The sequence below is a fragment of the Lutra lutra genome, chromosome 16 (assembly GCF_902655055.1).
Source record: "Lutra lutra chromosome 16, mLutLut1.2, whole genome shotgun sequence".
NCBI classification, from domain to species: domain Eukaryota; kingdom Metazoa; phylum Chordata; class Mammalia; order Carnivora; family Mustelidae; genus Lutra; species Lutra lutra.
Genome location: NC_062293.1, coordinates 16463774 through 16491426, shown reverse-complemented (window position 1 = coordinate 16491426; position 27653 = coordinate 16463774). Strand labels below are relative to the sequence as shown.

Sequence of the window (27653 nt, the reverse complement as noted above, 5' to 3'; positions counted from 1 at the left end):
CAAATAAAATTGCGCATATTATATATATTTAAGGTATACAACATGATGATTTGGTATACATACACATTGTGAAATGGTTACCACAGTCAAGTAAATAACACATCTATCACCTCACCTAGCTACTTTACGTGTGTGTATGTGATGAGAACACTAAGTTCTCTTAAGATCTACTCTCTTGGGGTGCCTGGGTGGCTCAGTGGGTTAAAGCCTCTGCCTTCATCTCAGGTCATGATCTCAGGGTCCTGGGATCGAGCCCCACATCAGGCTCTCTGCTCCGTGGGGAGCCTGCTTCCTCCTCTCTCTCTGCCTACCTCTCTGCCTACTTGTGATCTCTGTCTGTCAAATAAATAAAAAATCTTAAAAACAACGATTGTACCTCTCAGCAAATTTCAAATATAATATAGTATTATTAACTATAGTCACCATGTTGTATATTAGATTCCAGAACTTTTTCATCGTATACCTAAAATTTGTATCCTTTGACAAACATCTGCCCATGTTCCTCCATGCCCCAAAGTCTATCAGATGGGTTCATAATATAGTTAACATAAATACCCACATTTTCTTTGTCATCTGTGTTGGGAGGCACTTAGGCTGTTTCCATTTCATGGCCATTGTGAATAATGCTGCAATGAATGCTGAGTGCACATATCTCTTTAAGATAGTGCTTTTATTTCCTTTGAATATATATACACAGAAGTGAGCTTGCTGGATGATATGGTTGTATATCATAATTGTTTATACCAGTGGAATTTTAAATTATCTGCATGTTTTATAGTTTTATTGAGGTATAATCAGAATATTTAAAGTATACAGTTTGAAAATTTTGACCTATGTATTGTGAAAACCCAGTACCTCTTTTATCTACCTCTTTGTAAGTCCTCATTCTCTCTCCACAAGCCCTGTCACCACTCCCCAAGTAAACACTAATCTGCTTCTGTCACTACAGATTGTTTATATTTTCTAGAATTCTATATAAATGGGATCATGCAGTAAGTACTCATTTTTTTAGTCTGATTTCTTTCATTCAGCATAATTATATTGAGATTAATCTATGATTTTATACACTAAAGTTTATTTCTTTTTGTTGCTAAGTAGTATTCACTTTTATGGATATACCAGAATTTGTTTATCCATTCACTAATGGTGGACATTTGGGTTGTTTCCAGTTTTTGGCTATTACTAATGAAGCTGGTATAAACACTCATTTGTATGTCTTTGTGTGGTGATATGCTTTCATTTATCTTGGGTAAATACTTGGTGGTAGAATGATTGGGTCATATGGTAGATATAGATTTAAATTTTTTAGAAACTGCTAAACTGTGCTTCCAAAGCAGCTAAATTATTTTACATTGCCATGAGCAGTATATGAGAGTCCTAGTTGCTCCTTATCCTTGCCAATCCTGGAATTGGTGAGCCTTTAAAAATTGTAGTCATTCTAATAGATGTATGGTATTATCTCATTGTGGTTTTAATTTATATTTCCTGAATGATCCAATGATTTTAAACATATTTGCATGTGCTTATTTGCTATCTATATATCTTCTGCCCATTAAAAATATGTTTGTATTCTTATTGCATTTTGAAAGTATATATTCTGAATATGAGTCCTTTCCTGGATATGATTAGTAAATACATTCTTCTAGTGTATGACTTGTCTTTTCATTTTTTGAAGAATGTCTTTCAAAAAGTGTAAGTTCATACTTCTGAGGAATCTAGTCTACAATTATTTATTTTATAGATTGTGTTTTTGATGTTTTATCCAAAAGGTTTTTGTTTAACTCTAGATCACATAGAAATCAGAAAACAAGTCAAAGTAGTTGATTGAAATTTGTGCAGTTGTTTCATTGTTTTTGAAGGAGAAGCCACTCTCAAGTTATTATTCTGAAAAAAGTTTTGAGGCAGACCACTTGACAAACTTTCTGATATTAGAAAAAGAGTTTCTGTGGTTTAGAAATGAGAACAACTAAGCCTTGTCAATTTCTCTGATGGTAAAAGCCTGCAGACCACTAGAAGCCCTGAAATGTTCTTTTATAAGTTACTTGGTTCAGATGATATTAAATGGAATTTTGGGTTTATAATCATTTCTTCTGAAATAGATAAACCCTTTCAAAGTTGGCCATATTTACTAAGAGGGAAATGACTTCATAGTTATTTAACTTGCAGAATCTTGAAAAATTCAGATGTTCCTTGACACAGATCTATGCTTGTCTAGAAAATGGGATTTAAGAATCCTGATTCTGTGTTTTATCACACTTTGTAAATCTGGGTTTTCAGCTCTAGTTGCTATTAGACATGACCTGTGTGTTATCATGCAAAAAAGTCATAATTTCAACTTCTCATGCAAGCCAATCAAAAAATTCTTACTGACATTTTCATTTGTATAATTTAGATATCTTTTTTCTTCTTTTAAGAAATAGGCATTACTTTTTGCTTGAGAAATGAGATAACTTTTGGGGGTAAGGATTGGTTTAATATTGTGCAATATTTTGTGCATTTGTTTTAATGTATTTTGTGTGTATGTGTATGTAATTAGAGTGAGAGTGAGAGGAAGAGTGGAAAGGAGGAGAGGAGAGAGGGTGATGGAACAATGTGAGGCAAAGCTTTCATTAGAATTTCAACTGGATCCACAGTCTCCCCCAAAACCACTGGTATAGAGGGCATTGAAATCAATCCTATTCTTTCACGTTAACAACATTATGTATATAAAATTGACATGTTGCATGATTTTTTTTGCATCTAATTACAAATATAAAAATTAGAGCTTTGAGCAAAGAGCACTGCAGTATGTTTAATTCTAGTCTGTATCATTCTTATTATTGTGGAGCACTACTATATAATTACAATATATACTTTTTTGAGTATATTTTCTTTTTACATTCTATATTTAATGTTAATGTTGACTACTCTTGTGTATAGACTATGGTATTCTAATATCAGTTAATTCTACTCACATTTTTAGTTTGCATTTTTATCTCATATTCTTAGTGTGCTAATGCAGTTTTTTTTCACTCTGTTTTTGAACCATTATTACAGTTAATGGAATGCTGGACTTTTCAGATTTCCTTAAGGCTGTGAACGATGTTTGTTATTTGGTCTCTCAGGATCCAGGTAAAAAATATGATTCTTCAAAATTATGGAAGAGAATGATTGTGATTGTAACTGAATTTAAGGTGGGGTGGTTATATGAATTTAAATTTTTTTCAGATTTTTTTTTAAAGATTTGATTTATTTGACAGAGAGAGAGATAGCAAGAGCAGGTATTCAAGCAGGGGGAGTGGGAGAGGGAGAAGCAGGCTTCCCACTGAACGGGGATCCTGATATGGGGCTCCATCCTAGAACCCTGGGATTATGACCTGAGCTGAATGCACATGCCTGAGGACTGAGCCACCCAGGCACCCCTTTCAGAATGTTTTCAGTATTTTCCCCCAGTAGTCTAGGTTGAAAAAAATTAGACATGAGTTGTTTCATAAAAGGCACTGAAAAATGTGGATCCCTTGCATGGTACCTAATTTTCTTTCTTTAATCTCCATTGGATGCACACAACTGCTAGATTAATTTTCTTTTCAAAGATTTTGTTTATTTTGAGAGAGAGAGTGAGAGAACACAAGTAAGGGGAGCAGCAGGCAGAGTGAGAGGAAGAAGCAGGCTCCCCACTGAGCAGGGAGCCCAGTGTGGGACTTGATCCCCAGACCCAGGGATCATGACCTGAGCCAAAGGCAGACGTTTAACTGACTGAGCCACCCAGATGCCCTAGATTAGTTTTTTTTTCTTTTTTTTAATTAATTATTTTTATTAACATATAATGTATTATTTGCCCCAGGGGTACAGGTCTGTGAATCATCAGTCCTACACACTTCACAGCACTCACCATAACACATATCTTCCTCAATGTCCATAACCCAACCACCCTCTCCCTGCCCACCTTCCCCCGACAACCCTCAGTTTGTTTTGTGAGATTAAGTGTCTCTTATGGTTTGTCTCCCTTCCGATCCCATCTTGTTTTCATTTTTTCCTTCCCTATCCCCCAGAACCCCCACTCTGCCTCTCAAATTTCTCATATCAGAGAGATCATATGATAATTGTCTTTCTCTGATTGACTTATTTCACTAAGCATAATACCCTCTAGTTCCATCCATGTTATTGCAGATGGCAAGATTTCATTTCTTTTGATGGCTTCATAGTATTCCATTGTATGTATGTGTGTGTTCACACCCCACATCTTTATTTATTCATCTCTTGATGGACATTTAGGTTCTTTCCATAGTTTGGCTATTGTGGACATTGCTGCTATAAACACTTGGGTGCATATGCCCCTTCAGATCACTACATTTGTATCTTTAGGGTAAATACCTAGTAGTGCGATTGCTGGGTCATAGGGTACCTCTATTTTCAACTTTTTGAGGAATCTCCATGCTGTTTTCCAGAGTGGCTGCACTAGCTTGCATTCCCACCAACAGTGTAGGAGGGTTCCCCTTTCTCCGCATCCTTGCCAACATCCGTCATTTCCTGACTTGTTAATTTTAGCCATTCTGACTGGTGTGAGCTGGTATCTCATTGTGGTTTTGATTTGTATTTTCCTGATGCCAAGTGATGTGGAGCACTTTTTCATGTGTGGTGTGTTGGCCATCTGGATGTCTTCTTTGCAGGAATGTCTGTTCATGTCCTCTGCCCATTTCTTGATTGGATTATTTGTTCTTTGGGTGTTGAGTTTGATAAGTTCTTTATAGATTTTGGGTACCAGCCCTCTATCTGATATGTCATTTGAGAATATCTTCTCCCTGTCAGCTGTCTTTTGGTTTTGTTGACTGTTTCCTTTGCTGTGCAAAAGCTTTTGATCTTGATGAAGTCTCAATAGTTCATTTTTGGCCTTGCTTCCCTTGCCTTTGGTGATGTTTCTAGGAAGAAGTTGCTGCAGCTGAGGTCGAAGAGGTTGCTGCCTTTGTTCTCCTCAAGGATTTTGATGGATTCCTGTCTCACACTGAGGTCTTTCATCCATTTTGAGTCTATTTTCGTGTGTGGTGTAAGGAAATGGCCCAGTTTCATTCTTTTACCTGTGGCTGTCCAATTTTCTCAACACCATTTGTTGAAGAGACTTTTTTCCATTGGACATTCTTTCCTGCTTTGTTGAAGGTTAGTTGACCATTGAGTTGAAAGGATCCGTGTCTGGGCTCGCTGTTCTATTCCAGTGATCTATGTGTTTGATTTTGTGTCAGTACCATACTGTCTTGATTGATGACTACAGCTTTGTAATAGAGCTTGAAGTGATTTCCACCAATTCCAATTGTGATGCCACCAGCTTTGGCTTTCTTTTTCAACATTCCTCTGGCTATTCCTGGACTTTCTGACTCCATATAAATTTTAGGATTATTTGTTCCATTTCTTTGAAGAAAATTGATGGTTGTTTTGATAGGAATTGCATTAAATGTGTAGATTGCTTTAGGAAGCATAGACATTTTCACAATATTTGTTCTTGCAATCCATGAACATGGAACATTTTTCCATTTCTTTGTGTATTCCTCAGTTTCTTTCATGAGTACTTTATAGTTTTCTGAGTACAGATTCGTTGTCTCTTTGGTTAGGTTTATTCCTAGGTATCTTATGGTTTTGGGTGCAATTATAAATGGGATTGACTCCTTAATTTCTCTTTCTTCTGTCTTTTTGGTGTATAGAAATGCAACTGATTTCAGTGCACTGATTTTATATCCCGACACTTTATTAAATTCCTGTATGAATTCTAGCAGTTTTAGGGTGAAGTCTTTTGGGTTTTCCACATAAAGTATCATATCATCTGCAAAGAGTAAGAGTTTGATGACTTCTTTGCCAATTCAGATGCCTTTAATTTCTTTTTGTTGTCTGATTGCTGAGACTAGGACTTGTAGTACTATGTTGAACAGCAGTGGTGATAGTGGACATCCCTGCCGTGTTCTTTAACCCACTGACCCACCCAGGCACACCCCCCCTTTTTTAAAAAAAGATTTTATTTGTTTATTTGACAGACAGAGATCACAAGTAGGCAGAGAGGCAGGAGGAAGCAGGCTCCCTGCTGAGCAGAGAGCCCGATGTGGGGCTCGATCCCAGGACCCTGGGATCATGACCTGAGCCAAAGGCAGAGGCTTTGCCATGTTCTTGACCTTAGGGGAAAAGCTCTCATTTTTTTTCCCATTGAGAATGATATTCGCTGTGGGTTTTTCATCGATGGCTTTGATGATATTAAGGAATGTACCCTCTATCCCTACACTGTGAAGAGTTTTGATCAAGAAAGGATGCTGTACTTTTCGAATGCCTTTTCAGCATCTATTGAGAGTATCATATGGTTCTTGTTCTTTCTTTTATTAATGTATCATATCACATTGATTGATTTGTGGATGTTGAACCAACATTGCAGCCCAGGAATAGATTAGTTTTCTTAATGTGATTTTTGTCATGTCATTTTGCTGCTCAAAAATTTAGATGTTCTTTCTATGATTAAATGAATGAAGTCCAAACTCATATGCCTGGCGTCCTCACCTCTTCATAATTTTGCTTGCCATTCCTCCTTTCTCTGTAGGGTCTTTTCCAGGGAAGAACCCCATGCTCCAGTTAATCAAAAATATTACCAATTTCATTTTTATTTCCACACCTTTGTTCATGTGTGTTTTTCTTTTTTTCTCTTTGAAGTCTCAAAATGTCTGTTTTCTTCTATAGCTTAACAGTACCCTCTGCACTGCTTATATTTCTCTCCCAAAATTTCATATACTGATGGATATCCTAACAACTTTTAGTTTATACTACATATAAATTGCAAAGAACGTGATAGGAAGAACTATTTATGTTAGTGTTAGAAACGGTGCTTCCGTCTGATAGTGTTCATGACCTAATTTTAACTGTTCCTTGGTTTAAAACACAACACAACACAACACAACTCAACAAAAACCAGTTCCTTGGTTTTTCCATTAGGCAAGATCAAGTTCCTATAATCAGTCCTTGGGATTACATATTTTTGTAGTCAACCTCACTGTATTTTCTTAGAATCAAGGATGTATGAATGTGATAGTCTTCATATAACTGGATAAGCAAGCAAAAGGCTAGAAAAACTTTAATGTTTATGTATCCCTTAATGTAATAAATGTTATTAAATGCCTACTATATGCAGCAATTAACAATATAGATATAATGCTTGGCTTGCTTTTCTTTTGTTAATCCTTACTTCCTACTTGACATTTTGCTTAACTCCTATAGTATTGGGTTTCTCCTGGTTCTCCTATGTCATCTTGAAAACCAAGTTTTTTCTTGACTATAGATTTATATGTATGTTTGGTTTCCTAAGTGCTGCCTACTTTTCAAGCCAAAGTTTAGTTGCCATGTATTCCTTTGTTTTTCAAGTCCCAGATTGCTATTTTGACCTTATTTTTGTTTACTGTCAAATGTTTTGAGACTAAGAAAGTCCCAAGTTTCTTTTTCACCTCTTAAAACAATATGCCTAATCCTTGAATATGCTATTTTTATAAAATATCCAAGCAAAATATAAAAAATATGTAAAAGACCCTCTTTAATCCTTCTTAGATTAATTTAATGTTGACTTTAGAATCTTTTTATGTGCAATTATGAATCTATATGTATGTATACATACTTATATATTTTGTAAGACAAAATGAGTTATCAGTTACTAGGCAGAGGAGAATAAGAGGACCTAAATCTTACAGAGGCAAGTGAAAAAATCAAGCATACAGTTAGGAATAAAGAGACCCAAGAAAATAGAAGGAAAAATAGAATTATCTTCTACTTGAAGACAAAGGGATCATGCCAAATACATTATTGTCTAGCATGATTTTTTTTTTGAACTGAATAATATGTCTTGGAAGATTTTCCATGCCAGTTGGTGTAGGTCAGCTTATTACTTTTTAATAGCTGCATGGTATCCGAAGAATGCAGATATACTATGATTTATTTAACTAGTCCTTTATTATTGAATATTTAATTGTTCTAATTATCTTAGTATTATAAACAATTTCACAATGAATATAACTTTTTAATATTTTTATATTTTATATATATTTATTTTTGTATTATAGTTTATATTTATATGTGTGCCTGTATCTTTATGATGTCTTTATAAGGCAAAATTAGTTGTCAATTATTAGGTAGAAGAGAACCAGAGGGACTATGTGCATGCACTGGGGCATGCCTTCCACACTCAGATAGTTTTCAACTCTTTCTTAGCCTTCACTTCCTGCTTATGTGTATCCTCAAGGTAAGCCAGAGGTGAGAGTTCAGGACCTGTTCAGGTTTTCCTGGGTATGGCCCTATCCATGTGTGCCATAGATGGATGGCCATCTACATGTTCAGGAATATGTTGGCACTTTTCAAAAGCCTCTATGGACATCTCATTTCCCAGATTTTCCTTTTAAGCTGTTTGCTAGCCTTTTGTTTGCTCCAGCTGCTTTTATTGACTTAGAAATTTCTGAGTGGAAAGATAGTAGACTATATCTACTGTTTTATTTGGGTGAAATGTTCACAGTCATCGATGTGTGTAAAGAGATATAGAAAGGTATCCAAGTAGGATATTAATCAAAATACATTATTTTTGCATGCCTGGATGGGAAATTTATGTTGCTTTTATCTTTATTCTTTGTACAGTTGTGGGTTTATTTGACTTTTAAAAATCAGTATGCTATTGGAAGAGTAGCAGTAGCATTGAAAACCAGGGCTTCAGAATCTGTCTTTGTGTTGTTGTTTCAAGTTTTATTTAAATCCTAATTAGTTAACATCTAATGTAATATTGGCTTCAGGAGGGAAATTTAGTGATTCATCACTTACATATAACACCCGGTGCTTGTTCCAACGGTTACCTACCACTTCAGGCAGTCATAATGTTAACTAATTGCCTCTGATTGTTTTTAATGAGTACTCCCAGGGAAAAGACTCTGCACTGGGCAAGCTTTGAGTCAGGTAAAATAAGGACAGTTTTGCAAGTAGGGTCTTCCACAGAACCACCAAACAGGTCTAATAATGACAGTTCTTAGGGAATGGGGCTTTGAAGAAATTTAACCTCATTCTTTCCCATTGGCTGCCAGGCTCCTGTTTTTCAGCATGATTATAGGCTCTCAGTTTTAAATATTCCTGGGAAGCTGGGATGATGATACGGGAATATGACAAGTTAAAATGCCACAAAGTTCACTATTACTGAGATTTAGCCATTTTTCTTGAAAAAACACTCTTTGGATTGCTGTAATCCTTTGATTTATATCAAGAGTTTTTGGGAAAAGTTGATTCTGACAACTTTTGCCAGTGTTCTCATTGCTTTTATGGAGGAGAGGATTCTCAGTCATCCTTCCTCTGCCACTTTTGCTCTCTTGATCAATAACTACTAGTTGAATAAATGAATAATGCCCAGTTCTTCCTCCTGTGCAAATCTAAAACCTTTTGGATCATTATGCTTGTTATAGCCTGAATTCCAAGAAATGTGGTCTGACTATAAAGTGGTTTGCTCTCTGGAATTGATTATGGGAATTGTGTTTCCTTATCAAATTAAATTGAGGGATGCAGTGTTCTGAGGGGCACTTAAATTCAGCATTAGGACCAGGTATCAATCTGTTTAGGTTTTAAGAAAGACATTTGTGTAGGAAAAATTCTCTCTGTGTTCTTTCCAGTACTTTTGAACTTATGTTAGCATAAGAAAATGAAGTCTCTTTCTTTCTCTCTCTCTTTTTTTTTTTGAAAATGAAGTTTCTGTGGAGAAACAGAAGTTCTTTCAGTAGTGGTTAAACCACTGCTCAATTCTTTGTAATATGATAAAAAATCTAGAGAGAAATTTTGTGATCTATTCCATTCTCCTCTTATACTATTTTTTCTAAATGACATTTTTAAGCAATTAATGATGCTTTCAAATTTTGGTTTAAGCTGCCCTGCTATTATAGATTACACCGCTGGTAAGAAATTATTTCAGTTAAAAGTTTTAACTAAGAGGTGAATATGCTATAATGAGAGAACCCATACCTTTTAGCACAATGCTCATAGATTTTAGCACAATGCTCAACATATAAATAACATTCAGTAAATGCCAGCTATTATTGCTAATATCATATCACTAGTGATAATAGCAAAAATTGTATTTTTTACAAAGAATGTCAGAATTGAGCAAATGCCTACCTGCAAGTAAAATTTTAGAAAACCCTATGCCCATGTTATTTTCCTGTGGTAGATTATTGACACAAAATTAGCTCCTCCAAGAAAAGCTGTTGGTTCTTATGGTAAAATAATTTCTTTTTTTATTGCATTTTTGCAGCATTCCAGAATGCCTTGAAGATTTTCTGTAGGATAAAAAGTGGTCGAGTTGCCACTGAAGAACTGGCTGCTGTTTTGGATAGCATGGATATCCCTGTAATCCCTGAAACTTTTCAGGAAGTGATAAAACATGCTAGTATAGACAGTGAGTTATTTGAATTAATATGTGTATATATCTTCCTTGGATATCAATTTTCAGATTTACCCTTTATTTCTCCTTTTTATTCTTGATTCTTGCCTTTTTGCCATCATCACTGCTTACTGATGTTTTATGGTAAGAGATAGCCTAGGAAAATTAAATGAGAAATTTCTAAAATTGTATTTTGGTATGTTTGGTAAAAATCCAAGAGAAAAATGGATTTATTTTCTTTTCAAATTTAACTCTCTTTTCCAGTAGTTATTTCTTGTCTGTGTAGAGATAGTTTCTGTAGTGTGAAGGGCATTGGTTTCACAAGTTAGGAGACCTAAATTTCTTGAATTTAAAATTTTTTTTAGATAGCTTTGATTACATAATCTTCCTATGTTATTCAGTTACTCTGCAAAATGTAGATATCTTTTAAACATTACAAATATATTTAGCAGATGTTTTGTAGTACATCTTTACATGTCATGAGGGGGTGGCTGATAATAGTGGACTGATAAATTATTGATTCTTTGATTATCCATTCATTTAGTCATTTAATATCTACTGTGCTTGGAACTGTGCTAGGTGATACACAGATGAATAGAACACACTTTTTATTCCAAAGGACCTCACATTCTAGTGTGGAAGGAGTCAAGTAAAATGAGAATTATAATGTATAGCAAATACTATTATAGAATGTAGATAGGCTGCAAATGTATCCTGAAAGCACCAGGGAAAGATTATCAAAGGATGTTATATCTGATCTAAATCTTGAAGGATCAGTAGGGGTTAATTGGTTGAAGGTGGTAATGAAAAATGAGAAAGATATTTTACACTGAGGGAATAGTTTGTATAAATATGGCAGAAAAATAATCAGACATGACATCCTTTCAATGGGCTTCCACTGGTTTTTGTCATTTGTTAGTGGTAGCTTTATAGGGTACCTTTGGTTGCTGAAATGTGGTGTGAAATAGAACCAGGCTGCATGGATTTCTTTTTTTCTTTCCTTTCCTTTTCTTTTCTATCTTTCTTCCTTTCTTTTTCTTTTTCTTTTTTTTTTTTTTTTTTTTGAGAGGGAGAAGAATCAGAGGGGCAGACAGAGAATCTTAAGCAGACTCCACACCCAGCATAGAGCCTGACATGGGACTCAATCTCACAACCCTGAAATCATGACCTGAGTCAAAATCAACAGTTGGTCGTTTAACTGACTGAGTCACCCAGGCACCCCAGGCTACATGGATTTTACCAGGTAGTCATTTATGGTGGGTTCTGGGTTGGTAGACATAAGTGGAGGGATGTTCTGAGGAATGAAGATATCCATAAAATATGGATTTTAAAGATTAATCAAGCCATATTATTAAATAGTCTTTAGGGCTCAAGTCCACCCATATCTGGTCTTTCCCCCTTTGCATTATAGTCAGAATAATCTTCTTTTTAAAAAATACACATCTCATCATGTTACCTCCCTACACAAAATCTAAAAATACTTCTTGGAAAGAAGAACCTTTTAATGTTGTGGTCAAGGGTTTGCAATATCTGGCCTTTACAGTAGGTCTCCAGCTTTGTCGCAGACCACATTCTGCTTTGCTTACTGTGTTTACACAGTTTGCTTACAGAGTTTCGGTTGTTTGCCATGCCTTCTCCTGCCATAGCCTTTGCATGTGTTCTTTTCTTTCCCTGGAACATTCTGCTCCTCCTAGTTAATTCCTACTTCTACCTTAGATTTAAACTCAACTCTTTTGGGATGTTTCCATGACTTCTCTATTGAGCTCAGATTCTCATATCACTCTCATAGGCCTAACCACAATTGCAATTTTTATTTCTTATTGTTTTATTAAGATCTGTATCTCAAATAAGAGCACCAGGAAAGCAGATATCATGTCTACTTTTTGCTCATTATTGTATCCTCAGTACCTATTAGTACAGTGCTTATGGTACATATTAACTGCTCAACAAATACATGTTGAATGAGTTAATAAGTCTCACCCTTTACTCCATCTCCTCTAACCAGAGAGAACAAGATTTCTTCACTATGTCATTTTGATAAGTTGGTTGTGACCTAAGATAAAATTCCTCACAGGGAAGGTCCTTGTCTTTTCACTAGGAAAATCATTTTAATAGGTTTGTTTGATTATGGAAGTTAAAGCCTATTGGGAGACACCTAGTTTGAGCAAAAAGGTAAGGTAAAGTACTCTATGTAAGTAAACAAAAGGAATTTAGATTACCATAGTGGCTAATTGGCAGCTGGAGGAAGAAGATTGAGGGCAGCTAGGAGTGGATTGGGGGTCCTGCAATCAGTAGAGAGTAACTATAGACCTCGGGACAATAGTTTGATGTTGCTTTTTGTACTATAAAGAACTCCCTTACTCCCATTAATTGCAAGTTATCTAGTAAAAGTTGGTTATATACAATAGCCTTGTGTTAGTAGTGTTGGTGGGGATTTAAAGGAGAAAGATCTGTAGGTTCTGTGTTAGGTAGGCTTGGGGTGGAGAGATTTATAGCACCTATAGAATATGATGATGTAAGTGGGATCGAGAGTCCAGGGGAGTAGAAGAAATACACATCAATTGCGAGAGTATAAAACACTCAGGAATCCTCAAAGTTTGGAGGGAGTACTGATTTATGTTCATATCATGTATGGTCTGGGGTCTGAACTATTTAACTTAAATATTAAAGGAAAGAATGCCAAAGATCCCAGAATGCCAGAATTCTTGGATTACCTAGGTAGGAGATATGCATTCTTCTGTAACAGAATTTTGAAGTAAGGAGTGATATAACTAGTAGAAGGCATAACACCCTGTTTTAGATACTGTTTTAACTTCTTGTTTTTGTATTTGCTTTGGTTTTTTTGAGTAATAATGATATGTGGAGAATATGTTCATCTTTATGAGTATTCACAATGAGAGGAAAGAATTACGCCATTGGAATTTGCAAGGAAGTCCAACAAGCATTTGCTTCATTAAGATATGGCAAGAGAAATATGGGAAATAACTTGGTGAGAGTTCTGGGAGTGTCAGGTAGTTTTGTTTTTGAAATAGGATATTTTGGTGCAGTAGTTTTTTTTCTCTCATGGTGATTAGTAATCTGATAATTTAACTGGGTGAAAAGTAGTGACTAGTGTATTTTTTTGATAGACGAGGTTTTTAATATTGTGGAGCTGTTGTGAAGATTGTGGAAATATAGTATTAATAGTCACTTAACACCTTCAAAGTAATGTTGCCCTGAATATGACCTTGATGATTAGGATATTTTTTTTCCACACTAGATATTTATATTTTCTAGGTTGAATTTCCCCCTGAAGTATGTATATGAGAATGGGAGCTGTTTTGAACTTACCTTATGAAAATAAATTGTGTCTATAACTATACTGATTGCCTCAGTCTTAACTAGGAATTATCATTAAGGTTCTGATAAACCAGATAGGAGCCAAAATAGTAATTTCAGATTCTGTAATGCTTCTTTGGCCACCAGGGACTATTTAAATAGATAATATTGTTGGGAGGTTTGTGATAGATCTATTTTTGTATAGAAGCAAGAAATAATTTTGAGCAAGAGCTAGTGAATCTATAGTTAACTACTGCATTCTCACTGGTTGATACTGAACCTCTTTCCGAGATAAGGGAGTTTTTTTAAGTGGAGAGTGGATATAGACAATATGTCCTTCTCCATTGGATTAATTTATATATAGTCCAACAGAATACTTTTCACTCATCAAATTCAAGAGTTTGAGGGCTGAAGCCTTGAATTATTTTAGGACTTAAGCTATGATCTAAGAACTTAGGACATGGACTCAATCTACAGTAAGTGCCAGGAATTCCCTGTGGAGACTAAGGGGGGTGTTAGTACCAAAATCAAGAAGAGAATGAGATTAATACCAAGGAAGTAAAAAAACCGAAGTGTAAGAAACAGTTCCTAATCAGAAGACAACTTAGCATCAATGGTCTAGCAATTCTTCGATTGGGTCAAATACTTACCTTGCTTTGCAGTAATTTAAAGGCCTGCACCTGATGCAGCTTACCAATTTTCAAAAATCAGAATGAATCAAACCTACCCAACACCAAAACTATATTGTGTATAATTCTTCTTTGACTCAAAAGGCACATTAAAAGCTTGCGTTTTTTTTCAGGGTCTTTGCTTATGCATGTAATTGAGCAGTTGATTTCTTATGCATACACGGAAGAATAAACCTAGTGTTTTTATAGGTAGGGAAGTCAGCTCCTGGTCTTTTTCACCTTGGATGTCAAGCAAAGTCAAACATTTGGAGGCAAGAACTATTGGGAAAAGCATTTTCTACCTCTGTGCGCAATTGGAATGACATATTTAAGGTCACTGCCTCTGAACCCATACTCTGTCATATACTATCTAAGAAGGAAAATGGTCTTAGACAAAGGCAAGGGCAGGAATGATAGGAAACTATACTTATGAGTGCCAGACACATAGAAGATGCTAAATAAATGATTTTCTGCTATCCACAATGTGGACATTGCATTATTCTTTACAGCCTTCAGTTTATTTTATTCATTCAAAAATAATTTTAAGGGTACCTGGGTGGCTGAGTTGGTTAAGCATCTGCCTTTGGCTCAGGTTATGGTCTCAGGGTCATAGGATCGAGTCCCGCATTGGGCTCCCTGCTCTGCAGGGAGCCTGTTTCTCCCTCTGCCTCTCTCTCTCTGTCTGCCTCTCTGTCTCTCATGAATAAATAAATAAAGTCTTAAAAAAATAATTTTTAAGTGTTGGGAAGTAGATACTTTGCCAGGCATTGGGGAAACAAATGACACCTTCTCTGCTCTTGAAGAGCTCATGATCTAGTGAGGAAGACAAGAATTAAAACTTGAAATTCTACCTATGGTAAATTCTCAGAAAAAGTGTTTTATTAAAATATTATCCTGATTACCTAGCTTTCAGGCTTAAAAGGTGACTAATTTCTTTTGACGGGAAACTCTTATTAAGGAGAAAAGAAAATAATGGTCTTCGTCTTACATTTCAATGTGTACTGAATTATTAATTCACAATTCCAGTTATTATTCAAAACCTATAATAGCTGGCCCTCCACTCTGCATTCCACACATCTCCGTGTTATTTTCATATTAGAATAGGATGGAAGTAATATTTATGTTCAAAAAAAGAAAGACAATGTTTGAACTTATTCTTTCTATTACAGGTAACCACAGGGTTGATATAGAGATATTATATTTACTTTGATGAACTACAGCACCAGTATGAGGGTTGTTGTAAGTGAGCTCTTGTTGCTATGATAAGCTTTGTTTATAAATTACTGTCTTTAAATTAAACCTTCATTGATAGGTTTATCATACGAGTTTTAAAGCCTTCTCTGAAACCATTGCTCTCTTAAATTAGGGAGGTAAAGTTTAATATCCTAAGTATACCTAATTAAAATTGGTTACAGGGGCGCCTGGATGGCTCAGTGGGTTAAAGCCTCTGCCTTCGACTCAGGTCATGATCCCAGGGTTCTGGGATCAAGCCCCGCATCGGGCTCTCTGCTCAGCAGGGAGCCTGCTTCCTCCTCTCTCTCTGCCTGCCTCTCTGCCTACTTGTGATCTCTGTCTGTCAAATAAATAAATAAAATATAAAAAAAATAAAAAAAATAAAATTGGTTACATAAATATCTCTTAATTTTCTACTTTTATCTTTCCCTTAGTATTTTTTTTAAAGATTATTTATTATTTATTTATTTGACAGAGAGAGATCACAAGTAGACAGAGAGGCAGGCAGAGAGAGAGAGAGGGAAGCAGGTTCCCTGCTGAGCAGAGAGCCCGATGCGGGACTCGATCCCAGGACCCTGAGATCATGACCTGAGCCGAAGGCAGCGGCTTAACCCACTGAGCCACCCAGGCGCCCCTCCCTTAGTATTTTTTAACACAAAACTTTAAAACAAAATAGTAACACTGAAAAAAGATATTTAATTTGCAAATCTTGGGTCATTTGAACATCCTGATACTGATAGTTAAACATTTTTAGTATATTCTTCACTATCATTCATGATTTAGTTCAGTTTTTCTTAAGTACTTTTTAAAATCTCTTCCTATTGCACATCTTGTCATTCCTTGACCAAGATTATCTATGTATATAATTTTAAGGATTATACAGTTGTAATAAGTTTACTGCAAATAAAACAGTCTCTGATCTGTTCCTTTCCTCAGCTTCTCCAGAGGCAAACATTTTAAATATTTTAGACAATTACTTGACATTTGTCTTCATGACAATAAAAAAACATGTTGTAATTTTACTTGTTGATTTTTAAAATTTGTGGTAGATGTAGTAAACTTCCTAATTATGAAAAATAAGAATTTAGCTGTTTTATCTTCCTTGTCTCCACCATATCCACTTACTCTTCCCATACCTATCCACACTCCCAATATAGTTACATGGTAGTTTGATTAAGTTTTAATCCAGAATTTATGCTAGTAGGTTTATGTGAACACTGTTCATAGCTGAGCTATATAGTATCTTGTGGTTACTTTTATTTTCCTCAGAAATTTTTCCCTCTTTGAATTAATAATTGTCTTTTTTATTTATTTGCTTGGTCTTAAATATATTTATTTGTTTATTCATTTATTTAATTTAAAAGGGAGATGCAGGGGAGGGCAGAGGAAGAGAGAGAGAATCCTAAGCAGCCTACATACCCAGCATGGAGCCCAATGTGGGGCTCAGTCTCATGACCCTGAGATCATGACCTGAGGTGAAATCAAGAGTCCAACAAATGCTTAATTGACTTACTCACCCAGGCACCCTTATATACTTGATTATTTTTATTAAATTATTTTTATTAACATATAATGTATTATTTGCCCCAGGGGTACAGGTCTGTGAATGATCAGTCCTACACATTTCACAGCACTGACTATAGCACACACCCTCCCCAATGTCCATAATCCAGCCACCCAATCCCTACCCCCCACCCCCCAGCAACTTTCAGTTTGTTTTGTAAGATTAAGAGTCTCTTATGGTTTGTCTCTCTCCTGATCCCATCTTGTTTCATTTTTTCCCTTGCCACCCCCCATAACCCCCGCCCTGCCTCATATTAGATCATATAATTGTCTTTCTCTGATTGACTTATTTCACTAAGCGTAATACCCTCTAGCTCCATCCATGTTATTGCAGATGGCAAGATTTCATTTCCTTTGATGGCTGCATAGTATCCCATTGAATATATATACACCACATTTTCTTTATTCATTCATCGGTTGATGGACATCTAGGTTCTTACCATAGTTTGGCTATTGTGGACATTGCTGCTATAAACACTTGGGTGCACGTGCCCCTTTGGATCACTACATTTGTATCTTTAGGGTAAATACTCAGTAGTGCGATTGCTGGGTCGTAGGGTACCTCTATTTTAAATTTTTGAGGAACCTCCATGCTGTTTTCCAGAGTGGCTGCCCCAGCTTGCATTCCCACCAACAGTGTAGGAGGGTTCCCCTTTCTCCGCATCCTTGCCAACATCTGTCATTTCCTGACTTGTTAATTTTAGCCATTCTGACTGGTGTGAGGTGATATCTCATTGTGGTTTTGATTTGTATTTTCCTGATGCCGAGTGATGTGGAGCACTTTTTCATGTGTCTGTTGGCCACCCAGATGTCTTCTTTGCAGAAATGTCTGTTCATGTCCTCTGCCCATTACTTGATTGGATTATTTGTTCTTTGGGTGTTGAGTTTGATAAGTTCTTCATAGATTTTGGGTACTAGCCCTCTATCTGATATGTCATTTGAGAATATCTTCTTCCATTCTGTCAGTTGTCTTTTGGTTTTGTTAATGGTGTTCTTTGCTGTGCAAAAGCTTTTGATCTTGATGAAGTCTCAATAGTTCATTTTTGCCCTTGCTTCCCTTAACTTTGGCGATGTTCCTAGGAAGAAGGTGCTGCAGCTGAGGTCGAAGAGGTTGCTGTCTGTGTTCTCCTCAAGGATTTTGGATTCCTGTCTCACATTGAGGTCTTTCATCCATTTTGATTCTATTTTTGTGTGTGGTGTAAGGAAATGGTCCAGTTTCATTCTTCTATATGTGGCTGTCCAATTTTCTCAACACCATTTGTTGAAGAGACTGTTTTTTTTTTTTTTTTTTCCATTGGACATTCTTTCCTGCTTTGTCAAAGATTAGTTGACCATAGAGTTGAGGGTCCATGTCTGGGTCTCTGTTCTGTTCCAGTGATCTATGTGTCTGTTTTTGTGCCAGTATCATACGTCTTGATGATTACAGCTTTGTAATAGAGCTTGAAGTCCAGAATTGTGATGCCACCAGCTTTGGCTTTCTTTTTCAACATTCCTCTGGCTGTTCCTGGTCTTTCTGTCTCCATATAAATTTTAGGATTATTTGTTCCATTTTTTTAAGAAAATTAATGGTATTTTGATAGGAATTGCATTAAATGTGTAGATTGCTTTATGTAGCATAGACATTTTCACAATATTTGTTCTTGCAATCCATGAACATGGAACATTTTTCCATTTCTTTGTGTATTCCTCAATTTCTTTCATGACTACTTTATAGTTTTCTGAGTACAGATTTGTTGCCTCTTTGGTTAGGTTTCTTCCTAGGCATCTTATGGTTTTGGGTGCAATTGTAAATGGGATTGACCCCTTAATTTCTCTTTGTTCTGTCTTGCTGTTGGTGTATGGAGATGCAGCTGATTTCTGTGCACTGATTTTATATCCTGACACTTTACTAAATTCCCGTTATGAGTTCTAGCAGTTTTGGAATGGAGTCTTTTGGGTTTTCCACATAAAATATCATATCATCTGCAAAGAGTGAGAGTTTTACTTCTTTGCCAATTTGGATGCATTTAATTTCTTTTTGTTGTCTGATTGCTGAGGCTAGAACTTCTGGTACTATGTTGAATAGCAGTGGTGATAGTGGACATCCCTGCCGTGTTCTTGACCTTAGGAGAAAAGCTCTCATTTTTCCCCATTGAAAATGATATTCACTGTGGGTTTTTCATAGATGGCTTTGATGATATTGAGGTATGTACCCTCTATCCCTACACTTTGAGGAGTTTTATCAAGAAAGGATGCTGTACTTTTCAAATGCCTTTTCAGCATCTATTGAGAGTATCATATGGTTCTTGTTCTTTCTTTTATTAATGTATTGTATCACATTGATTGATTTCCAGATGTTGAACCAACCTTGCAGCCCAGGAATGAATCCCACCTCGTTATTGTGAATAGTCCTTTTAATGTAGTGTTGGAATCTATTGGCTAGTATTTTGGTGAGAATTTTTGCATCCGTATTAATCAAGTATATTGGTCTGTAATTCTCCTTTTTGATGGGGTCTTTGTCTGGTTTTGGGATCAAGGCAATGCTGGACTAAAAAATGAGTTTGTTAGCTTTCCTTCCATTTCTATTTTTTGGAGCAGTTTCAGGAGAATAGGTATCAATTCTTTAAGTGTTTGGTAGAAGTCGCCTGGGAAGCCGTCTGGTCCTGGGCTCTTGTTTGCTGGGAGATTTTTGCTGACTGCTTCAATCTCCTTACTGGTTCATGTTTTCTATTTCTTCCTGGTTCAGTTTTGGTAGTTTATATGTCTCTAGGAATGCATCCATTTCTTCCAGATTGTCAAATTTGTTGGAGTAGAGTTGCTCATAATATGTTCTTATAATTGTTTCTATTTCTTTGGTGTTGGTTGTGATCTCTCCTCTTTCATTCATGATTTTATTTATTTGGGTCCTTTCTCTTCTTTTTGATAAGTCTGGCCAGGGGTTTATCAATCTTATTAATTCTTTCAAAGAACCAGCTCCCAGTTTTGTTGATTTGTTACTGTTCTTTTGGTTTCAATTTCATTGATTTCTGCTCTGATCTTTATGATTTCTCTTCCCCTGCTGGGTTTAGGCTTTTCTTTGCTATTCTTTCTCCAGCTACTTTAGGTGTAGGATTAGGTTGTGTACTTGAGACCTTTCTTGTTTCTTTAGAAAGGCTTGTATTGCTATATACTTTCCTCTCAGGACAGCCTTTGCTGTTTCCCAAAGATTTTGAACAGTTGTGTTTTCATTTTCATTTGTTTCCATGAAGTTTTAAAAAATTCTTCTTTAATTTCCTGGTTGACCCATTCATTCTTTAGTAGGATGCTCTTTAGCCTCTATGTATTTGAGTTCTTTCTAAGTTTCCTCTTGTGATTGAATTCTAGTTTCAGAGTATTGTGGTCTGAAAATATGCAGGGAAATATCCCAATCTTTTGATAACAGTTGAGACCTGATTTGTGACCCAGGATGTGATCTGGAGAATGTTTCATGTGCACTAGAGAAGAATGTGTATTCTGTTGCTTTGGGATGGAATGTTCTGAATATATCTGTGATGTCCATCTGGTCCAGTGTGTCATTTAAGGCCTTTATTTCCTTGTTGATCATTTGCTTAGATGATCTGTCCATTTTGGTGAGGTGGGTGTTAAAGTCCCCTACTATTATTGTATTTTTTTTAAAGATTTTTTAAAAAATTTATTCAACACAGAGAGATCACAAGTAGACAGAGGGGCAGGCAGAGAGAGAGAGAAGCAGGCTCCCTGCTGAGCAGAGAGCCCGATGCGGGACTCGATCCCAGGACCCCGAGATCATGACCTGAGCCGAAAGCAGTGGCTTAACCCACTGAGCCACCCAGGCGCCCCTATTATTGTATTATTGTCAATGTGTTTCTTTGATTTTGTTATTAATTGGTTTATATCATTGTCTGTTTCCATGTTAGGGATATAGATATTTAAAATTGTTAGATCTTCTTGTTGGACAGACACTTTAAGAATGATATAGTGTCTTTCCTCATCTCTTATTATAGTCTTTGGCTTAAAATCTAATTTATCTGATATAAGGATTGCCATCTCAGCTTTCATTTGATGTCCGTTAGCATGGTAAATGGTTTTCCATCCTCTCACTTTAAATCTGGAGGTGTCTTTGGGTCTAAAATGAGTTTCTTGTAGACAGTGTATTGATGGGTTTTGTTTTTTTTATCCGTTCTGTTACCCTGTGTCTGATTGGGGCATTTAGTCCATTTACATTCAGGGTAACTATTGAAAGATATGAATTTATTGCCATTGTATTGCTTGTAAGGTGACTGTTACTATATATTGTCCCTATTCCTTTCTGGTCTGTTACTTTTAGGCTTTCTCTTTGCTTAGAAGACTCCTTTCAGTATTTCTTGTAGGGCTGGTTTGGTGTTTGCAAATTCTTTTAGTTTTTGTTTGTTCTGGAAGCTTTTTATCTCTCCGTCTATTTTCAGTGACTGTCTAGCTATATATAGTATTATTGGCTACATATTTTTCCCATTTAGTGCTCTGAATATATCATGCCAGTCCTTTCTGACCTGCCAGGTCTCTGTGGATAGTTCTGCTGACAATCTAATATTTCTGTTATTGTAGGTTACAGACCTCTTGTCCTGAGTTGCTTTCAGGATTTTCTCTTTGTCACTAAGACTTGTAAGTTTTACTATTAAATGGCAGGGTGTGGACCTATTTTTATTGATTTGGAGGTGGGTCTCTGTGCCTCCTGGATTTTGATGCTTTTTCCCGTTGCCATGTTACAGAAATTCTCTGCTGTAATTTGCTCCAATATACCTTCTGCCTCTCTTTCTCTTTCTTCTTCTTCTTCTGGCATCCGAAATATTCTAATATTGTTTTGTCTTGTGGTATCACTTATCTCTTGAATTCTCCCCTCGTGGTCTAGTAGTTGTCTCTCTTTTGCTCAGCTTCTTTATTCTCCATCATTTGATCTTCTATATCACTAATTCTCTCTTCTGACTCATTTATCCTAGCAGTAAGAGCCTCCATTTTTTATTGTACCTCACTTATAGCTTTTTAAATTTCAACTTGATTAGATTTTACTTCTTTTATTTCTTCAGAAATGGGTTTTGTTTCCCCAGAAAGGGATTCTCTAATATTTTCCAAGCCCAGCTAGCACCTTGATCATCATCATTCTGAACTCTAGTTCTGACATATTACTCATGCCCGTATTGATTAGGCCCTAGATGTCGGTACTGCCTCTGGTTCTTTTTTTTGTGGTGAGTTTTTTTATTTTTTATTTTTTAACCAAATCAGAAGAGACCCAAAACCAGGTTGAGATGAAAAGGGGAAAAAATTAAAAATTAAAAAATTAGAAATAAAAAATATATATATATTAGACTGGTGAATAGAACAGAGCCACCCACTTGATTTTGGGTGTATTCTGGTCTCTTAGAAGAAACTACCTCCCAAAATTTTAAAGAAAAAAATATGTATACACAAAAATAAGGGTAAACACAATGAAGAGATGGAATATTACTGTAAAGATGAAAATTTGAAAAGATTATAAAAATGGAATTGATAAGTTGGTTAGAAAAAGAAGAGAGAATGTGATCAGGCTGGGGACTAAAACAAAGTCATGCACTAGATTCAGGGTATATTTTGATCTGTTAGAAGAAATTGTATCCCAAAATTCTAAAGAAAAAAAGCCTATATGTATACAAAAAATAAGGTTAAATAAAATGAAGGGATAAAATATGACTATAACAATGAAAACTTAAAAAGATTTTTTTAAAAGGTACTGATAAGATAAAATAGTTTAAAAATGTTAAAATAGGAAATAAGAAGGGTTAAAAAAATAGAGTGAGAAAAAAATAAAATTAAAAAAATTTAGCTTTGAAAGACTAAAGGATCATGAGATAAAAACCATGAATTTTTGTTGCTTCCCCCTAACTCAGGAGTTCTGCAGTTCTCATGGATCGGTGAACTTGGTCTTGGCTGGATATTCTTGCTGATCTTCTGGGGGATGGGCCTGTTGCAGTGTTTCTCAAATGTCTTTGCCTGAGGCGGAATTGCACTGTCCTTACAGGTGGCCAGGCTAAGTGATCTGCTTGGGTTCACTCTCAGTAGCTTTTGTCCCCTGAATGCTTTTCTTACAGCTTTGGAGGATGGGAATGAAGATGGCAGCCTCCAAATCTCTGGCCCATAGGAACCAAGAGCTCAGGGCCCCACTCCTCAGTGTGCCCTCAGAGAAAAGCAGTCAATCAATCCCATCTCCCTGGTCTCTGACCCTACTTCAGGCTCACCCAGCCTGTGACTGAGAGTTTCTATCTCTGGTGCATGGCCCCGTTTGGACTCTCCAAACCCAGCAATTTCCTGCTGCATGCTCCTGCGCTGCTCCTCCCAGCGGAGGAAGGAGGGGCTCTCTTGGAAACCTCCACTTGTGGAGTCCCTGCTTGAAGAGCATTGGCCCGACTGTACCTTGGATCACGGTTTAAGGTAACACTGAGCTGAGAGCGCACTCCTGGGCTCTGTCTCTATAGCTGGCTTCCCTGCTCCAATACCCAGGAGTTCTGCCACACTCAGGCACCCCTGGTCTTTCTGTGATCCTGGGGATCCTGACACCACACTGTCCCCGTGAGGGCTCCACCCCCCTCTTAGCCTCTGGAGTGACCTCCCTCAGTGGAGCAGACTTCTAAAAGTTCCAATTTTGTGCTCTGCTGCTCTCTCACTTGCCGTGAGCCAGCTCCTCCCCCTGTGGTCTTTCTTCCTGTTGCTTTTCATTCACTTCTCTGCGTGTCCTACTTTCTGGAAAGTGGTCGATTTTCTGTTCCTAGAATTGCTGCTCTTCTCTTCTATCTCCTGTTGAGTTTGTATAGGTGTTCATAATGATTTGATAACTATCTAGCTGAACTCCTGGGACCTGATGATATTTCAGTCTCCTACTTATCCTCCATCTTACTTCTTCCCCCCTGGATCAAGTATTCTTAGCTGCATATTTTTATTATTTAGCACCCTGAATTATTCCAGTCCTTTGTGGCCTACTATGTCTCTGTGGATATGTCTGCTGCCAGCCTAATGTTCCTACCTTTGTAGGTTATGGACCTCTTGTCCTGAGCTGCTTTCAGGATTTTCTCTTTGTCTCTTTGCAAGCTTCACTATTATATGTCGAGGTATTGATTTTTGAGAGGTATTATCTTTGCCTCCTGAATGCCTGCTTCCATCCCCAGATTAGGGAAGTTCCCTGCTATAAGTTGTTCCAACATACCTTCTGGCCCCCCCTTCCTCCTCTTATGGGAGCTTAAATATTCTAATACTCTTTCACCTGATCGTATCACTTCTCTCTTGAATTCTCCCATTGTGATCGAGTAGTTGTTTATCTCTTTCTCAGCTTCCTTATTCTCCAACATTTGGTCTTCTATATCACTAATTCTCTGTTCTGCCTCATTTATTCTAGCAGCTAGAGCCTCGATTTTTTATTGCATCTTATTAACATCTGTTTTGATTTTGACTTGATAAGATTTTATTTCTCCAGAAAGGGATTCTCTAGTGTCTTCTATGCTTTTTTGAAACCCAGCTAGTATTTTATAATCATTATTCTGAACTCTACTTCTGACATCTTACTTCTATCCATACTAATTAGGTCCCTGTCAATTGGTACTACCTCTTGTTCTCTTTTTCTTGTGGTGAGATTTTTGTGTTGTCATTCTATCCAGAGAAGAATAAATGAATGAGAGAACAAAATACTAAAATGGCAAAAATGCCCCAGAGAAATATACACTAAACAAATCAGAAGAGACCTGAAACAAACAAACAACAAGAGAGAGAGAGAAAGAGAGAATATAATGAGAGAGAGGTGAGCAGAACAGAGCAATACATTGGATCCTCTGTGTTTGCTTTGGTCTTTTTTTTAGAAGAAACTATATCCCAAAATTGTAAAGAAGGAAAAGGGGGTATGTGTATATATATGTGTGTGTGTGTTTATATTATATATTATATTATATGTATTATATATTATATATAATAAATTCATAATATATTTTATTTATGTATTTATATGTTAACTCATAAATATAAATTATAAATTATATACATTATATAAAAATATATGTTATATTATATATTATGTAATTTTTATATATCTTGATATATAATATACAAAATATATACAAAAATAAAATTAAATACATTGAAATGATAGAATGTAACTATAAAGATGAAAATTATAAAAGACTTTAAAAAAGAATATAATCAGATAGGCAAAGACAACAAGGCAGTATACTAGATTCTGTATGTATTTCAGTCTGTTAGAAGAAACTGTATTCCAAAATTGTAAAGAAAGAAAAACTTATGTGTATATCATTTCCATTCTGCATGAATAGCTTCTTTTAGTAAAATTTTTAAAATAGTAAATCTACTAAAAATGAATTAGCTTAGTTCTTTTTATATGAGAATATTTTTATTCTCTTTAATGCCTGAAAGATATTATCATTGGATATAGGACTATATGTTTACAGCTTTTTCTTTCAGTATTTTTTTAAAAAAGGTTTTATTTTGGGGGTGCCTGGGTGGCTCAGTGGGTTAAAGCCTCTGCCTTTGGCTCAGGTCATGGTCTCGGGGTCTTGGGATCAAGCCCCACATTGGGCTCTCTACTCAGCAGGGACCCTGCTTCCTCCTCTCTCTGCCTGCCTCTCCATCTACTTGTAATCTCTGTCAAATAATTAAATAAAATCTTTAAAAAAAAAGATTTTATTTTTAAGCAATTTCTATACCTGATGTGAGGCATGAATGTACAATCCTGAGATCAAGAGTCCCACACTCCACTGACTGAGCCAGGCAGATGCCCCTCTTTAAGCACTTTAAAAATGTTATTTCTTTACTTCTGGATTCCACAATTTCTGATGAGAAGTCTGATATTATTCAAATCATGAAATGAATTGTTTTTCTCTAGTTGCTTTCAAGGTACTTGTCTTTAGTTTTTGGCAGTTTGATTTGGTTTGTTTGGGAGTAGATTTTTTGAGTTTATTCTATTGAGATACACTGAGCTGCTTGAATCTGTCTTTTGCCAAATTTGAAGGTTTTTTTGGCCACTATAACTTCAAATATTTGTTCTCCACCACACTTTTTCTCCTGTCCTTATGAGACTCCACTGACACAAATGTCAGCCCTCTTTCGTATTGCCCCACAAGTGTTTGAGACTCTGATCATTCTTATTTTCCTCTGGTTCTTCAGATAATTTCTATTGATCTATCTTCAAATTTATAAACTCTTCCTCTGATGATTCCATTCTACTATTGAGCCTGTCTGATAAATTTTTTTCTTTTTTTCTTTGGTTATTATATTTAACTTATTATATTTATTTATATATTATATAATGTATAATATATAAATATATATTTGTATATTATTATATTTAAGCTTTAAAATTACCATTTGGTTCCTCTTTCTGTCTTTTATGTCATTTTCTGACTCTTTCTTTCTATTAATTTCAAAAATGTTTTTTCTTTGTATGTTGGAGCATTTTTATAATAGTTGCTTTGAAGTCTTTATCAGAAAGTTCCAACATCTTTGTCATCTTGGTTGTGTTGGCATCTATTGATTGTCTTTTCCAAAGCAGATTGAGATTTTCTTGGTTCTTCATATATGAAGTGATTTTGAATTAATATCATGGACATTTTGAATATTAAGTTATGAGACTGTGGATCTTAACTCCTATGGAAAATATTGATTTGTTTTTGCAGAAATTTGACTCAATTTGGTTCAGGCTACAAGTTTCAATCAGTTTTCCATGTTTAGTAGTTTCAGTGTCAATTTGTTTTTCACAGCCTTTGCAGTACTATTCAGATATGTGGGACATCCAGTGGCCCACCTGGGACCTAGATGGTGGTTTATCCTAGAGTTCAGTTCTCAGAATTTATGGTATACTGTTTAGTATCAAGTCCATGTAGCTCAGCGTGAACCCAATGTTATGAAGTTACTTTCCTGAGCTGCTCCCCCTTCACAATTTACTTGGTGCTTTATAGTCTCCTAGAGCTCCTTTAAATAATGTTAGATTTGGTTCTGATGCAGTTGAATTACTTGGAATCAGTTGGGTCCTTTCGAAGCTTGCTTTTTAAAGCTTTTTAATGATGATCACATAGCTGCTTTTATGCTAACTTAGCTCTACTACTAAGGCAGCATTCTTCAGATGAGTCTACTGGAGGCCCCATGTATTATATGATCTTTCTTCTCTGGTTAATGGGATCAGAAATCATTCTTAGTTCTCAGGGAGCTACAGGAATTGTCCTAACTACAATTTTCTGGTAATTGTCTCCTTGTCCTTGGGTAGTATCTTCTCATGTATGTGCAGATTAATACTCAGCCAAAGAGTTAATGCTAATGTCCAGAACTCAGCAGTTCTTTCTTCTTTGGCACTCTACTCTCACATTCTAGATTCTTTAGCCTTCCTCATATCTCACTTATCTCTCTTTCCTCTACTCATTCAGACCAGCATGCTCTGTTCAGGTTTTATTCTCCTATGCTATGACGTGGAAACTACTTCCAGACAGTAAGCTGGT

The 27653-nt window shown here is 36.1% G+C and overlaps 1 protein-coding gene across 1 annotated transcript in view; it reads left to right on the top strand.

Moving 5' to 3' along the window:
• Positions 1-27653, top strand: part of EFCAB13 (EF-hand calcium binding domain 13) — a 136794-nt gene that overhangs the window by 26659 nt on the left and 82482 nt on the right. The window contains 4 exon segments of the mRNA XM_047707365.1: positions 3037-3111; positions 10268-10411; positions 15552-15589; positions 15591-15621. Of these exon segments, the coding sequence (XP_047563321.1) occupies positions 3037-3111; positions 10268-10411; positions 15552-15589; positions 15591-15621 (288 nt within the window).